Source organism: Erythranthe guttata, chromosome 6 (genome assembly GCF_056151865.1).
Source record: "Erythranthe guttata isolate IM_541 chromosome 6, IM_541, whole genome shotgun sequence".
In the NCBI taxonomy this organism is placed as follows: Eukaryota; Viridiplantae; Streptophyta; class Magnoliopsida; order Lamiales; family Phrymaceae; genus Erythranthe; species Erythranthe guttata.
The window spans coordinates 6,559,670-6,574,743 of NC_142538.1; the positions used below are offsets into that span (position 1 = coordinate 6,559,670).

Sequence of the window (15,074 nt, forward strand, 5' to 3'; positions counted from 1 at the left end):
ACCGACGCGAAAAGAAGATGGTCTTCACCCCTGGGATTCTCTCGTCAAGGACGGCGTTAGGGTTTTCGCTAGGGAGAAAGACGAGATTATGCAGCGGCGCTAGGGTTGATATTGCGTCTGAGATTTCAATACAGACCACCGCCCCATTGTTTCATTGTTGTTGTTCTTCTTCTTCTCTGATTTTTTTTTTGGAATCCAATTCTCGAATCTTAATTTTCTTAATTGGAGTTTTTGGTTGAATTCTTATATAGAAGGCTAATTTTGTGTTAAATCAATAGTATAATGTAGGTTTTGTTTTTGTTGAAATTGTGTGGTGTTATTTACAGGATTATAGATATTTTCGTACAGCAATATAGTTGTTTTCGTACAACAATATAGTTGTTTTCGTACAACAATATAGTTGTTTTCGTACAGCAATATAGTTGTTTTCGTACAACAATATAGTTGTTTTCGTACAACAATATAGTTGTTTTCGTCAGCAATATAGTTGTTTTTATTACTTTTTAGTTGAATGTAATAGTTGATTTTGATAAATGAGAGTTGTTGGAGATATATAGTTGTTTTAATCATATTGTTTTAATAACAGTTGTTTTAATAATAGTTGTTTTATTGAAATATAGTTGTTTTAAGTGAAGACAAAAAAATATAGTAAAAAAATATAATAAAAAAGTTAAAAAAATATTTTTTTTAAATATTTTTTTTAAATAAGAAATAAATAAAAAAATGAAAATTAAAATTAAAATACAAAAAAATAAAAGTGTATCAAAGTAGTTTATAATAGCTAGTGAATAGAGAAAGGGTAAATTTGAGAATAAAAAAAGGATGGGTCTCCCACTAATAAAGAAAAAGGAGCTGGATTCATCCTTATTAAAATAAAGGTGGAGGGGGTTCTCACTAATAGTCCATTTTTTTTAAAAGAAGCTCGTAGAGAAAATTAAGGGATGATAGTAAATTTCGATCGTAAATTGACGACGAGCCCCGACACTGTTCACATGTAATTATTTAACTAGTTTATAAAAGTGTGAGGACATTTTTACTACAAAAATAAACATCGGGGGAACTCTTATCGAAACCAAAAAATCCGTTGTCCTTACTGTTAAGGAAGTTACATCTCAAGGACTTTTAGCTAAATGCATCAAATTCAACAAAAAGTATTTCTTTTCAATATGCAACATATAAATCATATAAATTCCAAAAAATGTTATATATATATATATATATATATATATATATATATATATATATATATATATATATATATATATATATATATATATATATATATTGTTAACCGCAAATTTTCGAGTCTACAAAATATAATAAAAATGCAAGACAAGAAAATAGGGGACACATAATTTATTAATCAAAATGACGTGGATTACAATCTCCATGAATTCCCCTGATTATTCACTCCTATTCTAGATTTGATTCAAGGGCTTTAAAAGCTTGTTCTTGAATCGAACGAATGATTTCCTATCACGAACACCTCGAATTCAAATATGATATAAATCCGAGGCGGAGGCTCGAGACGTGAGCTTGAGAGCTCGATTTGTGTCTTTGCACGAGCTAGGGTTTTGACTTGTAGCATGGGCCGATGGACTTGGATACTGCCATTTGATTTATTGGGCTAGATTTGTGCCAAATTAGATAATCCGTAAAATAAGAATTTATTACTTATTTAAGGATTAATCTATTTGTAAAGCCCAAATATGTTATGAACTTAGATTTGAGACCCAATTAATAATCGATTTATTTGGCCATTAATTGGTGATTTTTTTTGAAATTTCGGTGTCAGCAAATATATATATATATATATATATATATATATATATATATATATATATATATATATATATATATATATAAACAATTTGGAAGCATTAATTCAGACCAATATTGTCAAATCTTGAATTATTCCTTTTGTCATTACTCCATATTTTCCAAATTATCGAACCATCAAACAAAATTAAAACTCAAATCTATATTATCTTTCAGAAGTTTGATGCATTCCACAGCTAAATATATAATATATAATATATAAATACATAATATAATACAATTCTTTTTTTCCTAGTTCACAGTGAACCAGAAAGAATTCAGACAAGATTAGTGTCTGATTAAGGAATATAATACATTGGATTCGGAAGCTTGAACGAACGTTCGGAAATGGAAGTACCTAATAAATCACTCCATTGGTCTCCCGAATTTCCCAATATTTTATAACCTTCTTCTACGAGCTCGTTTCTCTTTCCCGATTTGTACTTTGTCGCTGTTTTCCCGTTATCCTCTGTCGATCTGCAAATTTGGAACTCGAATAATCAATAATGATTTAGTCGTAAGTACTATTAGGTTTGCCAATAATGTTTAATAAATCAATCAATAGAAAAGTTTATAAAAATTAATTATTGGCCAACATTTATGGATAAGATGCCATGATATAATATACCAAGAAACATCATGAATTTGGGTCCCGAAGAACCCGAAACAGTTGACATGTGCACATGAAACACTAAATGCGAGATCACTTAATTTATTCCGTTAAGGAAAAAACACCGAAGCGTGGATTAAGGCCTACACGAAAACAGTTGCAATCATCTTAATTCAAGACACATGCAATGTAGCAGATAAATAAATAAATATATATATGTGTGTGTGTGTGTGTGTGTCAAGTGTATAAATGAGCACCCGATGCCAATAAATGAGTATACTAATGAAGGATTCGAGAAAAGAAAAAGTTATGTACATTATTATCTCGTTTCTTTTCAAACAAGGGGGCAAATAGTGGTAAACGATTGTAACGTAATATATAATCCACGAGCGATAGCGACAACATTTTAACGAAGACGCAAACACAACAAAAGACAGAGTGTCGTTAAAAGCATGTATCGATGTCGAGACTTTTAAGTGGAACACATAACATAGCAACTACCACGCGTTGGCATTTCGCAATTGTAAAATTCGAGACGAAATCTTTACACAAACGGCACGATCAATCCTTCGTAGATAATTTCACGACAACTTCACTAAACAAGTCCGACAAGATAAAATAAAAGATCGTATAGCTTCATTTCATCACTAGACGAGATTTTGTATTTTATTAGGAAATGCTAAGCATTTAAAATGTTACCAAGATAAAAAGTTTATAGTATAAGACAATCACGAAAACTCACCTCAAAATGAGCTTATCCCAATTCCGAAATCCAGCCCGGACCAAATTCCGGGCCGTAATATTCCGGAACCTTTCGTTCCGACCGGTCAACAAGAAAACCTTAAACCCCAAACCTAGAACCTCTTCATAAACCTTCAAACTAGACTTCAAAGCAGGGGCCTCACCCTTTTCAACCCACACATCAAATTTCTCACCATCAAATATTTCCAACCTACAACAAAATTACAAAATTACCCACACAATCATTAATCCCAATAAACGAACAAAAATCGAAACCCAAAAATTTTTTTTTTTTTTTTTTAAATTAGTGATTAGTATTACCCATAACCATGGTCAACATAATAGGGAAGATTGGAAAGCAGGGTTTCATCCACATCAAAAACCCACGAAAATTTACCATCCGAACAACTCAAATTTAGGGTTCTTGCGTACAGTAGGGACTCGTTAGAAACCCTCTGAAGATCAATTTCGTAACCCTTGTATTCCATATACTCCTTCACGTAATCAGCGCACTCGTCTGGAATTTTCTTCCATGGGCTTAGATTATTCGCCTCCGCAGCCACCCGCCAGCTTGTGCACTGCAATTCGGATTCTTCGGCGGCCGGCGATTTTTTCAAGTGGTGGGATTCATTAATTTCGAGGATCAATGGCCGGGGAAATTGGTGGTCGGTGCTTGAAGATGTCTCTTTGGGGAAGGCGAGGGGCAAAACGGTCAACAAAAAGATGAGCGAGGAAATCGTGATGGGACGGCGGGGAAAATTCATCGGAGTTTCCGAAGATTGTTGTTTTTTATGTAAAGATGGTCGAGAAAAGGTTGGGTTTTGGGACTGTGGGAGAGGTTATTTTAATGGCGCGGAGTGACGTAGAGTCAACGGGAGAGAGAAACACGCAGTTGTGGGTGTGGTGTGTGTGTGTGTGTTTTACATGCAATTGTGATTGGCTAATGATGATGCACTATAAATTATAAATGCGTGGTTCAGCCAATAGAATCAATCATTCCTGAAAGAGTTTATTATTTTATTTTATTTTTATTTCTTGGGTACACATTCAAACATGGGCCCATTGCGGCCAATCGTGGGGGGATTATTTATTTTTTAGTTCTTTTTATTCTTTTTGATGATTTGAATTTTGTTTCTTCCATTTGGTTTCTTATAATTCTTGTTGGGTTTTCTTGATGAATTATGTTGACCCAATTTCAATTTTCAGTGGCGGCGGTGTTGGGCGGCTTCTTTCGGCTTTTATATTGACGTTGAGGTCGTTCTTGAATTTATTCGATCAATTTCTGAATATTAATCCGTAATTCTTCCATGGATTTTTACAATTGTTCCAGCCGTTTTGTTTCTGACATCATGATTTTTCACAAAGTTTTAATGTGATCTCAGCTTTGATATAATAGTTGCTTTGCTAGCGAAACGCACAAAATGACTATTTAAAGATAATAAGTAAATTACGGCCACCACTGAACTATGGTCAAATTGTTACTTTTGTTGGTACTTCTACAAAAAAATTATGTATCTTTGTTAAGTAACAAATGTGATGCCTTAGAAGTATTTAAATGAGAATGATCATGACATATGAATAAAAAATTGTTATTCAACGATTGAGATGGATGATATGGAACTTCATTTGACGAGATTTTTGCTTATGAAAATAAAGTTTATATCCATGTTGATACATTCTAGAGTAAGAAGCTAGAATTTGTGGGGGAGATGTGGCTCACCACGTTCTTAAAATTGCATCATATAAATGTATTGAACATTAGCAATGTGGGGGTGCTTTGACAAAGTTAAAAGTACCTAAGTTAAACAAGTTCAAATGGCTTGAAAATATTGAAGTACATGTTATTGAATATGTGAAGTACTGTAAAATGGAGTAGTGTACGTGTAAGTTGTTAGCTAAATATATATCTCTACTGGGATCAAGTGGGGATTTATTAAATTAATAAATAACCAAAGATCAATAAAAGAACTAAAAAAATCAACAATTTGATTTGACTTTCTAACTTATGAGTTACAAAGTGAACGTAGGACAATTAATGTAGTAGTGTCCACTTAGGGGTTAATTGTCTTTGAGACAAAGAAAAAAATTATTGAAACTCGTATTGTCATTTGATAAAAAAATTGTTATTAAATAACTTTAAATTCAACGAGTTTGAAATACGGGTATAATAAATGTACAAAAGATTACATGTTTATGAATGAATGACATGTCAATCATGGGTTGTAATCATGATATTATCATGAAAACTAAGAAAATATTATTAAAATATTTCAATATTAAAGACATTTGTCTAACTAATGTAATCTTAGAGATTGAAATCACTAAGATTTTTATGAACTTATTGTAGTCAATGTGTTGAGACATTACTAGTCATCTAGTTAAGACTATAACTCTTCACTTAGTGAAGAATAATGATAAACAATTGTTCAAATATTCTTGAAGAGATGGTAGCTTATTGAACTAAATCCATCCAAATGTTGATTGACTCATTAAGCAAGCCATGTAAATAGCTAATCATGTAACTAATCAATGGATGAGTTAATAAAGGGTTCTTAGAAGTTTAAGATTCCTTTAAATGTGGATTATGATATATAATGTATCCAATTGTACTAAGAATAGTACATACAAATTGGATATGTGGGACAAAAGATACTAAGTCTAGTAATGATTATGTATAATCAAAATCCTCAAATAAGTGTGTATAGCTCAATTCACTATGGAATTTGAGTTATAGTTTGGGAGAAAGCTAAAGAACAAACCGAATAACTCCATAATTTTCTAGAAGATATTATGTGATGGACTTAGTTGGTGTTTGTAAATAATTGTATTAGTTGTCGACTGTACAAACAATACAAAATGGTAAAGTCTCGACCAAAGACATAACACCATTAGACAGTTGATCGCAAACAATCTATGTTCATCATGTGAAAATCGAAAAGTATTAATTTAGTAAATCCATTGACGAATGGACAACCAAGAGATCAAATTACTGCATATCTAGGGGAATGGGATTGAAATCCACTAATAAAGAATGTTCATAATGATAAACCAACTTTGTTGGTTGAAGATCCCAGAATCTTGGTTTAATTGGACAATTAAGTTATGAATATTCAAACAAGTACTTGGAACAAATCAAAGGATTTTTAATAATTCTTATACCTATATGGTGGAGTAGTGCGTGATACTCTTAATAGGAAGTCACCTATATAAGTGAGAAGTGGAACCGCTTCAAATGAGAAACACTTATGAATCCGAGATATGGTCCAATGCCGAAATGGACACGCCGTGAGAACCAAAGGAGCTAGAATTATTATTGTGTAAGTGTTGTTGACTTGGTTTACACAAAAGGCTGATTAGTAAGACATCGCGTTCACTAAGCAGCGAGTAAATCCGACAACATTTTACTAAGGAAGGTTCAAAGTTACAAGCTACCTCGCCCTATGCAATAACAGTTCGTTTGGACTTTCAAAGTGTCACATGCATGCATTAATCTCATTCACGTGGGAGATTGTTGGAAATTTTGAGTGTTGGCTCAATTTTTAGTTGATTATTTAAGTGGAGTAAATTTAGTCTATTAAAATTATTTTTTAATGAATGAGAAATTAATAAAATTACTTTAAATAATACATGAAAAATGAAGTGGTGAATAGTGGTGAAAAACATGTAGTTGTTTAAACACCCTTTGATAAATAGGTGTTTAATAATGTGAAAAGGTGTGGTGCATTATCAAATGCTCATTTTCCCAAGAGTTGTGACTTGTGGTCATAACCTTCGAAGATCTATAAATAGATTATAAAATCCACCATTTGAATCATTCATTAATTCATTTTTCCACATGGAATTCAATACATTAATTAAATTTATTTCTCATCATAACATCTCGTTGCATATTGTTGCCATTATCAAGTTCATTTCTTCGTGTTTAGAAAGTTCAAAGCTCTCGGTTTTGTTCGCCTGTACTTCAAGCCTTGTTGTGCTGCAAACTCGAATACCCACTAGTCCTTGTATCTTTAGGCAATTGACTAGAACCATTAGTACGTACTAATACGGATCAATAATATCTTACGGAGAAAGAATTTAATTCTTGCCTTGACTTCTTTTTCCGTTCATAAAACTCTGTCCAGATTGCAATTCGATATATACCTTATAATATCTTATGTGTCCCATCTCTGGCCCACCATAAAGATGACTGTGGTTGGGCTTTTCTTTGGAGTTATAAGTTTTTATTCCTTTAAATTGGGTCTTAACTAAAATAAGCACACCATATTATAGTAGAGGCATAATGGGCTGTATCAATTATATATATTAAATTGTAAGTGGAAATTTAAAAAATAAATTTGAATTCAGCTGATTTCAATTAAAACAATCAAATTTGGAACTAAAGCCTCTACATAATGTCCTAATTTTCATGATGAATAAAAAAAAATTAAAATTCTTACAACCAACACCATAATACAATGGCCGGAACAAAGGGTCGCGATCCTGCAAGGACGAGCTAATCCGGCGTTAATCTAATCTAATCCCAATGTTTATTATTCTTTTATATTTTATTTTTATAAATGATAGAAAAATATATGTACATACATATTTGTCAATTGTCATCGGCCATCAACAGCGGAGAGAGTAATATTATTTACGGAGCCGCTACTCTCTTGGCTCTTCTGATAAAAACATGTTCTCATATTCAAAGGGTCCGAATTTAACGCAAATGTAACGTTTTTCACCTCCGGAAGCTTTGAGATTTCACTGTTGAGCATCGAGAGCACACCCGAAACCGACGGCCTATCTTTAGGCAGTTCTTGTACACACAGTAATCCAATGTGTATGCATCTCACCACTTCCGTACGACAACTCTCACCCGATATTCTTACGTCTATCAACGCTCCAACCTTCTCTTCGTTCCACATTTTCCACACCTTTTTTTTTCCGAGAAAAAAAAATATATATATGAAAAATTATTGTCATTTCGAGTTTGCATATTCAAGATTTAAAGTAGACGTACGTACGTACATGTCCTAAGAGGTTGACGGAGGTTTCATTATTGTTAGAGCTCGTGTTCTTTCTACCGCAGACGATTTCAAGAATCAATACTCCCAAGCTGAAAACATCGGACTTCTCCGAAAATTTTCCTCCGATTGCATACTCGGGTGCCATATATCCGCTGCAAGAAAACCGCGATTTTAACTATCAAGTTTTATATATCGACAAAAAAAATATAAAATACTGGATCAAATAATATGTGCGATCGCTTACTATGTTCCGACCACTCTTACAGTGCTGATATGATCTTGCTTGGTTCCGAAAATTCTAGCCATCCCGAAATCGGAAATCTTCGGATTCCAATTATTATCCAGCAATATGTTACTGGGTTTGAGGTCTCGATGGATAATCTTTAATCTCGAATCTCTGTGAAGGTAAAGAAGGCCTCGGCAAATGCCTTCGATAATGTTTAAACGCTTTCTCCAATCGAGGATTTCTTGTGATTGATCTGAATAAAAAAAATAATAGTGCATATATAAACAGAACGAGTGATGAGTTTCCTCAATTTTGTCGAACAAGAGATAGAAACTAAAGATGTCTGAAAACCGACCGAAGAGGAAGAAGTCCAAGCTCTTATTGGGCATGTATTCGTATATAAGAATCTTCTCGTTATTCTCCACACAACATCCCAATAGTCTAACGAGATTTCTGTGTTGGAGTTTAGAAATAAGCAACGCTTCGTTCATGAATTCATCCATCCCTTGTCCCGACCCTTTCGAGAGCCTCTTCACCGCGATTTCTCTTCCATTCGCCACTTCTCCCTAAAGTAATTGCACCCATCGAATTTTTATAATCGCATACATATATATGTATATATAAATATATAAGGAAAGAAAACACATTTACCTTGTAAACAATGCCAAAACCGCCCTTCCCGAGCTCATTAGCATTCGAGAAGTTGTTAGTAGCATTTACGAGAACCTCAAATTTGATTAATGGTAACTCTTCAAGATTAAACCTACTTAATATTTCTTGAACGGACGGATTAAGTGAATCTGATTCTCTCTCTCCTCTGTGCACGACGGCTCTTTTTTCGCCTAATTAACAAGAAAAATATACTAAGTAGTGAAAGCCGAAAATATCGGTTTTATTCATGGGACTGAAAATCTGTACTCTCACCTCTTTGTTTACACATCCATTTCCAAGAAAAATACATGCATAAGGACAATAGAGAAATCCCGATTATAACCGAAGCTATTACGATTTTCTTCAAGTTTTTCTTGTGTTCTGCATCAACACAGCAGCAACCAAAGGAAGCAGAATCAGCACAATCTTTCAAAAGGGCATCTCAACAACTAAAAAACGGGGCTGAAAATACACTAACAAGTATGTCTTATCAAATCAAGAACCGAAAAACCAAGTCAAATTACCAAGTTCAGAATTCGCCACACGAAAATAAAGATCGGAACCCAATCCACTAGGGAATTTCTGAATGTCGAACAAGGTACTATTCCAAAACATGCACCCGAAATTATAATCGTGAGCATAAGCCAAGCAAGAACAGTTCATCGAGCACATCTTCTGGCACTCGTTTTTCGGGCCGGGCCAACGCTGGGAGTAACCCGAAACTTTGATCATCTCTATCCTCAAAAACACATCTTCTCTTCCCCCATTAACATAACCACTACTATTGCTATTATTTCCTATACGGCACTCTAAGGGAATTTTCTCGAACACCCGGCGGTCCAGTTTCCGGAACCCCATTCTTGCTTGTTCCGCGGTTCGAATCCACGTAAGCAAGTGCAAATTGGGGAGCCTTGTGAGTTGCAGCTGCCGAAAGCTCCGCATCTGGCGTAGGTTTCGCAAGAATTTGTAATTGTGGTGGTGGTGTTGTTATTGCCTTGCGCTGCGCAAATTCTTGGGTAGAGTGCAAAGAGTGTGATGAATATGAATGCAGATAGATAATTGAGAGTCTTGATTCGGATGATCATGATATTATTTCTCTCTTTGGAACAACAGAACAAATGAAATTATTATCAGTATGTTTCGAAGGTAAGTAGTTGAATTAATTGCAGAGTTATTGTCAGCGGAACTGTAGAAAGCGATATTTGAAAGAAGAAGTTTGACATTAATGGAAATTCAAGCTCTGAAATATTCAGCGCCGAAACCACCCGGTCCCGCCAAGCCATCAGGTTGGACTCACCAGATTAATTTGAGATTATTATTCCATTTTATTTCTTGAGTGGGGGTGGAAATTGAATTAAACGAATTTTGCCAAAAAAATATATATTATTTTCCCTTTTCAAGTTTGAACTTTTGATTCGTCACGCGGGTGGAAATCGAACGGAATGAATCGAAAATTATTTTTTCGGAAAATTTCTATTTTTTTTTTGAAGTAAAAATGGGTTCCAATTACCGTTTCAAAAATTTCAGAATGACCTGAAATCGGCGGAATTTTTGAAATTTCGGAAATTACGTATATGTTCATGTGAAGACGATAATGACTTTCTTTAAATTATGTTTTGGAAAATTGCAATTCGACCTCTTTAAATTTCTGTAATTTTACAAAAATTCAATTTGGTTCTTTAGTTTTTACATATTTAAGGAATGGAACTTTTGTGTTTGCAAAAACTCTCCAGGGTATTTTTATCCTTTTGCAACCGGTCAATGGGAAAAAAGGTAAATGGGTCGAGTATGCTATCAAAAAGTAAATACATGGGGGCATTTGCTAATTTATTTATGATAGGGGATCACACAATTGCGATTTTCAGAGGGATACTAAATGCAATTCACTCGATTTATTGCATTGGGCACCTCCGTGTATTCTCTAATTGCTAAAAAACTTCTTGTGTTATTTAATTAGCAAGAACTCCCCATATAATCTTTTTTTTTTTTTTTTTTTTTTTAGCAAAGTACCCCTAAAAACTCACTTAAAATTTGCATTATAAGGAAATTTTTGTTAATAATTATGACACGAGGAATTCTTTAGCAATTCGATATAACACATGTTTACTATATGCAATAAACTCCAATACATGTTGATCGAGTGAGCTTACGCGCAAAAGAGAGAAAAAAAACTGAACCTAAATTAATAAAGATGAGCGATCTTGAACCTCCTCGTACACAAGCCTATACATAAATACATACATAAGCTAAGAAATCCCTATGTATATTCCACTCTCTGTATTCACAATCTTCTTCGAGACAACTACGAATATTTCATCGACCGTCAACGACGGAGATAGTAACATTATTCACAGAGCCACTACTCTTTTGACTCTGCTGAGAAGAACTTGCCCTCGTATTCGAACTACTATTTGAATTCAACGCAAATGCAACTTGTTTAGGTTCCGGAAGCTCTGCTATTCCGCTCTTAAGCATTGAGAGCACACTCGAAACCGAAGGCCTATCTTTAGGCAGTTCTTGCACACACAGTAATCCTATGTGTATGCATCTCACCACTTCTGTACGATAACTTCGACTCGATATTCTTACGTCTATCGATTCTCCTACATCGTCTTCACTCCACAGTTTCCACACCTTTTTTTTCGGAGAAAATAAATAAATAAATATACGACAACAAGACATATAAAATTTAAGGTAGAGACATACATACATACATGTCCTAAGAGATTGGCAGAGGTTTCGTGATTGTAAAAGCTCGTGTTCCTTCTTCCGCAAACAATCTCTAACATCAACACCCCGAAGCTGAAAACATCAGATTTTTCGGAAAATTTTCCTTCGATTGCATATTCGGGAGCCATATATCCGCTGCATGCTCCAATTAAATTCTTAAAGTTTTATATATACCGATAAATAATATAAAATGGATCAAATATAATAATATGTGCGATCGCTTACTATGTTCCGACAACTCTTACAGTGCTGATATGATCTTGGTTGCTTCCGAAAATTCTCGCCATCCCGAAATCGGAAATCTTCGGATTCCAATCATTATCCAGCAATATGTTACTGGGCTTGAGGTCTCGATGGATTATCTTTAATCTCGAATCTCTGTGAAGGTAAAGAAGGCCTCGACAAATGCCTTCGATGATGTTTAAACGCTTTCTCCAATCGAGGATTTCTTGCGATTGATCTGAATAAAAAATAATATCGCATATATAAATAGAACAACTGATGATCGTTTCTCAAAATTATCGAAGAAGGGATAGAAAAAATGTTTGAAAACCGACCGAAGAGAAAGAAATCCAAGCTTTTATTCGGCATGTATTCGTATATAAGCATCTTCTCGTTATTCTCCACACAGCAACCCAATAGTCTAACGAGAATTCGGTGTTGGAGTTTAGAAATAAGCACTACTTCGTTCATGAATTCATCTATCCCTTGTCCCGATGCTTTAGAAAGCCTTTTTACCGCGATTTCTCTTCCGTTCACCAGTTCTCCCTAATGTATATATAAGCACCAAATGTTACAATCGAAAATTAATACAAGCACGGAAGGAAGAAAAAAAACATTTACCTTGTAAACAATGCCGAAACCGCCCTTTCCAAGCTTGTTAGCATTGGAGAATCTGTCGGTTGCATCTACGAGTACATCAAATTTGAACAATGGTAATTCATCAAGATTTAACCTACTTAACGTGTCTTGAAGAGACGAATCGAGTGGTTCTGATGCTTCCGCTCTTCCGAGCACAATGGCTCTATTTTCGCCTAATTTGACAAAGAAAACAACATACTAATTAAGTAGTGACGCCAGCTGTAAATACTCGTTTAATATTCGTAGAAACTGAAAGTGTAACCCTTTTTACCTCTTTTCTTAGCTACCCTTTTCCAAGAAAAATACATGCATATAGATGAAAGAGTTACGCCGATTACAGCCAAAGCTATTACGATTTTCTTCAAGTTTTTCTTATGATCTGCATCAACAAATAAAAAAACAACCAAAGGAAGCTTAATAAAACCAGCACAATCTCTCAAAACCACTAAGCATCTCTATCTAAATTACCAAGTTCAGAATTCGCGACACGGAAAAAAAGATCGGAACCCGATCCACTAGGGAATTTCTGAATGTCGAACAAGGTACTATTCCAAAACATACACCCGAGATCAGAATCATGAGCGTAAGCTATGCAAGAGCAGTTCATCAAGCACTGCTTCGGGCACTCGGTTGCGGGCACGAGCAATCGCTGCGCATAACCGGGAACTTTAATCATCTCTATCTTCAAGAATCCATCTTCTTTCGTCCCGTTACGGCTACTAGTATTGTTATTATTATTGTTTTCGATACTGCACTCTAAGGGGACTTTTCTCGAACACCCTGCGGTCCAGTTCCCGGAATCCCATTCTTGCTTGTTCAGAGGTTGGAATCCACGTAAGCAAGTGCAAATTGGGGAGCCTTGTGAGTTGCAGATGCCGAAAGCTCCGCATCTGGCGGAGCTCTCGCATGTGTTTCTTGCTGCTGCTGTGTTGTTGGTTTGTGGTGTGCAGAATCTTGCACAGAAAGAAAAGAGTGTGAGGAATATGAAAACAAGCTCTGGATAATCTTCTTGGATGATCATTATAATATCTAACTATTTAATCTGCCTAATCTCTCACTTGAACAGAGGAAAAAAATAAATTAAAATTAAATTCATAGTGTGTTTTGAATGAATTGCAATGAGAATTTGAAGGTTTGTTTATTTTTGTGACTATTCTAAGTGGAATTGATGGATGGTAAAAATGGTGGAAAGAAAAAATTGAAAAAGTTGATAGGGAAATTCTTTTGTGATAATTAGAGTCTGGAATTGCATGATGGAAACCATCAGTGGGCGTGGATATTTAGATTTAGGCGTAGAAATTAGGGGATAATTGTAGATTTGATCCCTATATTATTTTATTTTTTTATTTTGGTCCTTGAATTTTTTCTTCAATTATGATAAAAAAAAAAAAAAACTTTTTCTGCAATTAACCAGTTTTTTTTTTATAATTTCCGCCAATTGTTTGAAATTGATGTTAGTTTGGAATGTAAAGTCACGTGTGAGGCACGTGATCATGCACATTATTGTATACAAGACTAAAAACGTGATCTGAAATTACAACATATGTTTAATTATTTTTTACATATTAATAATTACAAATAATGAAATAAATTATTTTACAAAATTAAAATTTGACATGATCAAATTAGTGATAGTGTTTTTTGATTAAAAATATTTAAAAATAAAGAAATAAATAATATTTGTGAATAAAAAATAATGTACTAATTCCTAGAAATTCTCGTATGGAATTTTGTCATTTCACAATTTTAGTACAATTCTCGAATTTAATTTTATTTGGACGAAATTATAAGAATAAAGTGATATTGGGGTTAAATTAACAACATAAGTAAAAAAGAAGGGGTTACCACGCAAGTTATTTTTCCATCCAAACTAACAACAATTTCAAACAGTGGACGAAAATTGTAAAAAGAACTGGTTATTTCAGGACCAATTTCGTGCCAAAAAAAAATTTAAGAACCAAAATCGAGAAAAGGTGTATAATATAGAGATCAAAATTGTAACTATCCCTGATAATTAGAGCATGCATTAATTACCGAGTAATTTACTAAATACTGTTCATCACTAATAATATTCTTAATAAATTAGGACCGTCGGATCTTCTATCCCTCTAAGACGAAATTACCCACGTCGCTTTCTCCCATACTCCATTCACTTATTCGCTTATCCATTTCAAATGCACCACCATTTTCGTTACCTCCCACCCCACCCTCAAACCACCATATTCACCCCACCACCGTGTTGCCGTCGTCGTCGGATAAGAATTGACACGCACACATACAAACTCTCTCTCTCTCTCTCTCTCTCTCTCTCTCTCTCTCTCTCTCTCTCTCTCTCTCTCTCTCTCTCTCTCTCTCTCTCTCTCTCTCTCTCTCTCTCTCTCTCTCTCTCACACACACACACACACATACTCAATCACACAAAAAACAG

The 15,074-nt window shown here is 34.4% G+C and overlaps 3 protein-coding genes across 4 annotated transcripts; all 3 read right to left on the reverse strand.

Annotated features, from left to right (window-relative positions):
• Positions 1-1,955: 1,955 nt before the first annotated feature.
• LOC105964780 (acid phosphatase 1) lies at positions 1,956-4,103 on the reverse strand. The gene is made up of 3 exons (XM_012989285.2): positions 3,491-4,103; positions 3,171-3,380; positions 1,956-2,295 (listed from the first exon to the last, which is right to left on the reverse strand). The coding sequence occupies exons 1-3, from the start codon at positions 3,931-3,933 to the stop codon at positions 2,118-2,120; spliced, it is 831 nt and encodes a 276-aa protein (XP_012844739.2). The 5' UTR covers positions 3,934-4,103; the 3' UTR covers positions 1,956-2,117.
• Positions 4,104-7,540: 3,437 nt separating this feature from the next.
• Positions 7,541-10,240, reverse strand: LOC105964771 (G-type lectin S-receptor-like serine/threonine-protein kinase At1g11330). The gene is given in 8 exon segments (XM_088819730.1): positions 7,541-8,085; positions 8,180-8,330; positions 8,423-8,657; positions 8,760-8,970; positions 9,056-9,246; positions 9,329-9,436; positions 9,580-9,882; positions 9,885-10,240. Coding segments are annotated over 8 exon segments (1,773 nt in total). The 5' UTR covers positions 10,141-10,240; the 3' UTR covers positions 7,541-7,767.
• Positions 10,241-11,102: 862 nt separating this feature from the next.
• On the reverse strand, positions 11,103-13,901 carry LOC105964789 (G-type lectin S-receptor-like serine/threonine-protein kinase At1g11330). Of its 2 annotated transcripts, none has more exons than XM_012989292.2 (7): positions 13,115-13,901; positions 12,918-13,025; positions 12,629-12,819; positions 12,343-12,553; positions 12,011-12,245; positions 11,766-11,920; positions 11,103-11,689 (listed from the first exon to the last, which is right to left on the reverse strand). In XM_012989292.2, the coding sequence occupies exons 1-7, from the start codon at positions 13,665-13,667 to the stop codon at positions 11,670-11,672; spliced, it is 1,473 nt and encodes a 490-aa protein (XP_012844746.2). In that variant the 5' UTR covers positions 13,668-13,901; the 3' UTR covers positions 11,103-11,669. The 2 variants fall into 2 exon arrangements, with proteins under 2 accessions (XP_012844746.2, XP_012844744.2); XM_012989290.2 differs by having other exon boundaries at positions 11,770-11,920; positions 13,115-13,898.
• Positions 13,902-15,074: the final 1,173 nt, after the last annotated feature.

Bases quoted from the DNA above. Each gene is read 5' to 3' on its own strand.
- LOC105964780 (XM_012989285.2), bottom strand. From the start codon at position 3,933: ATGAATTTTCCCCGCCGTCCCATCACGATTTCCTCGCTCATCTTTTTG. The intron at 3,381-3,490 runs GTAATACTAATC...ATTTTGTTGTAG, and splicing joins TATGTTGACCATGGTTATGG to GTTGGAAATATTTGATGGTG. The intron at 2,296-3,170 runs GTGAGTTTTCGT...CCAAATTTGCAG, and splicing joins TGGGATAAGCTCATTTTGAG to ATCGACAGAGGATAACGGGA.
- LOC105964789 (XM_012989290.2), bottom strand. From the start codon at position 13,667: ATGATCATCCAAGAAGATTATCCAGAGCTTGTTTTCATATTCCTCACA. The intron at 12,554-12,628 runs GTAAATGTTTTT...TATATACATTAG, and splicing joins GTTTCGGCATTGTTTACAAG to GGAGAACTGGTGAACGGAAG. The intron at 11,921-12,010 runs GTAAGCGATCGC...TGGAGCATGCAG, and splicing joins GTAAGAGTTGTCGGAACATA to CGGATATATGGCTCCCGAAT.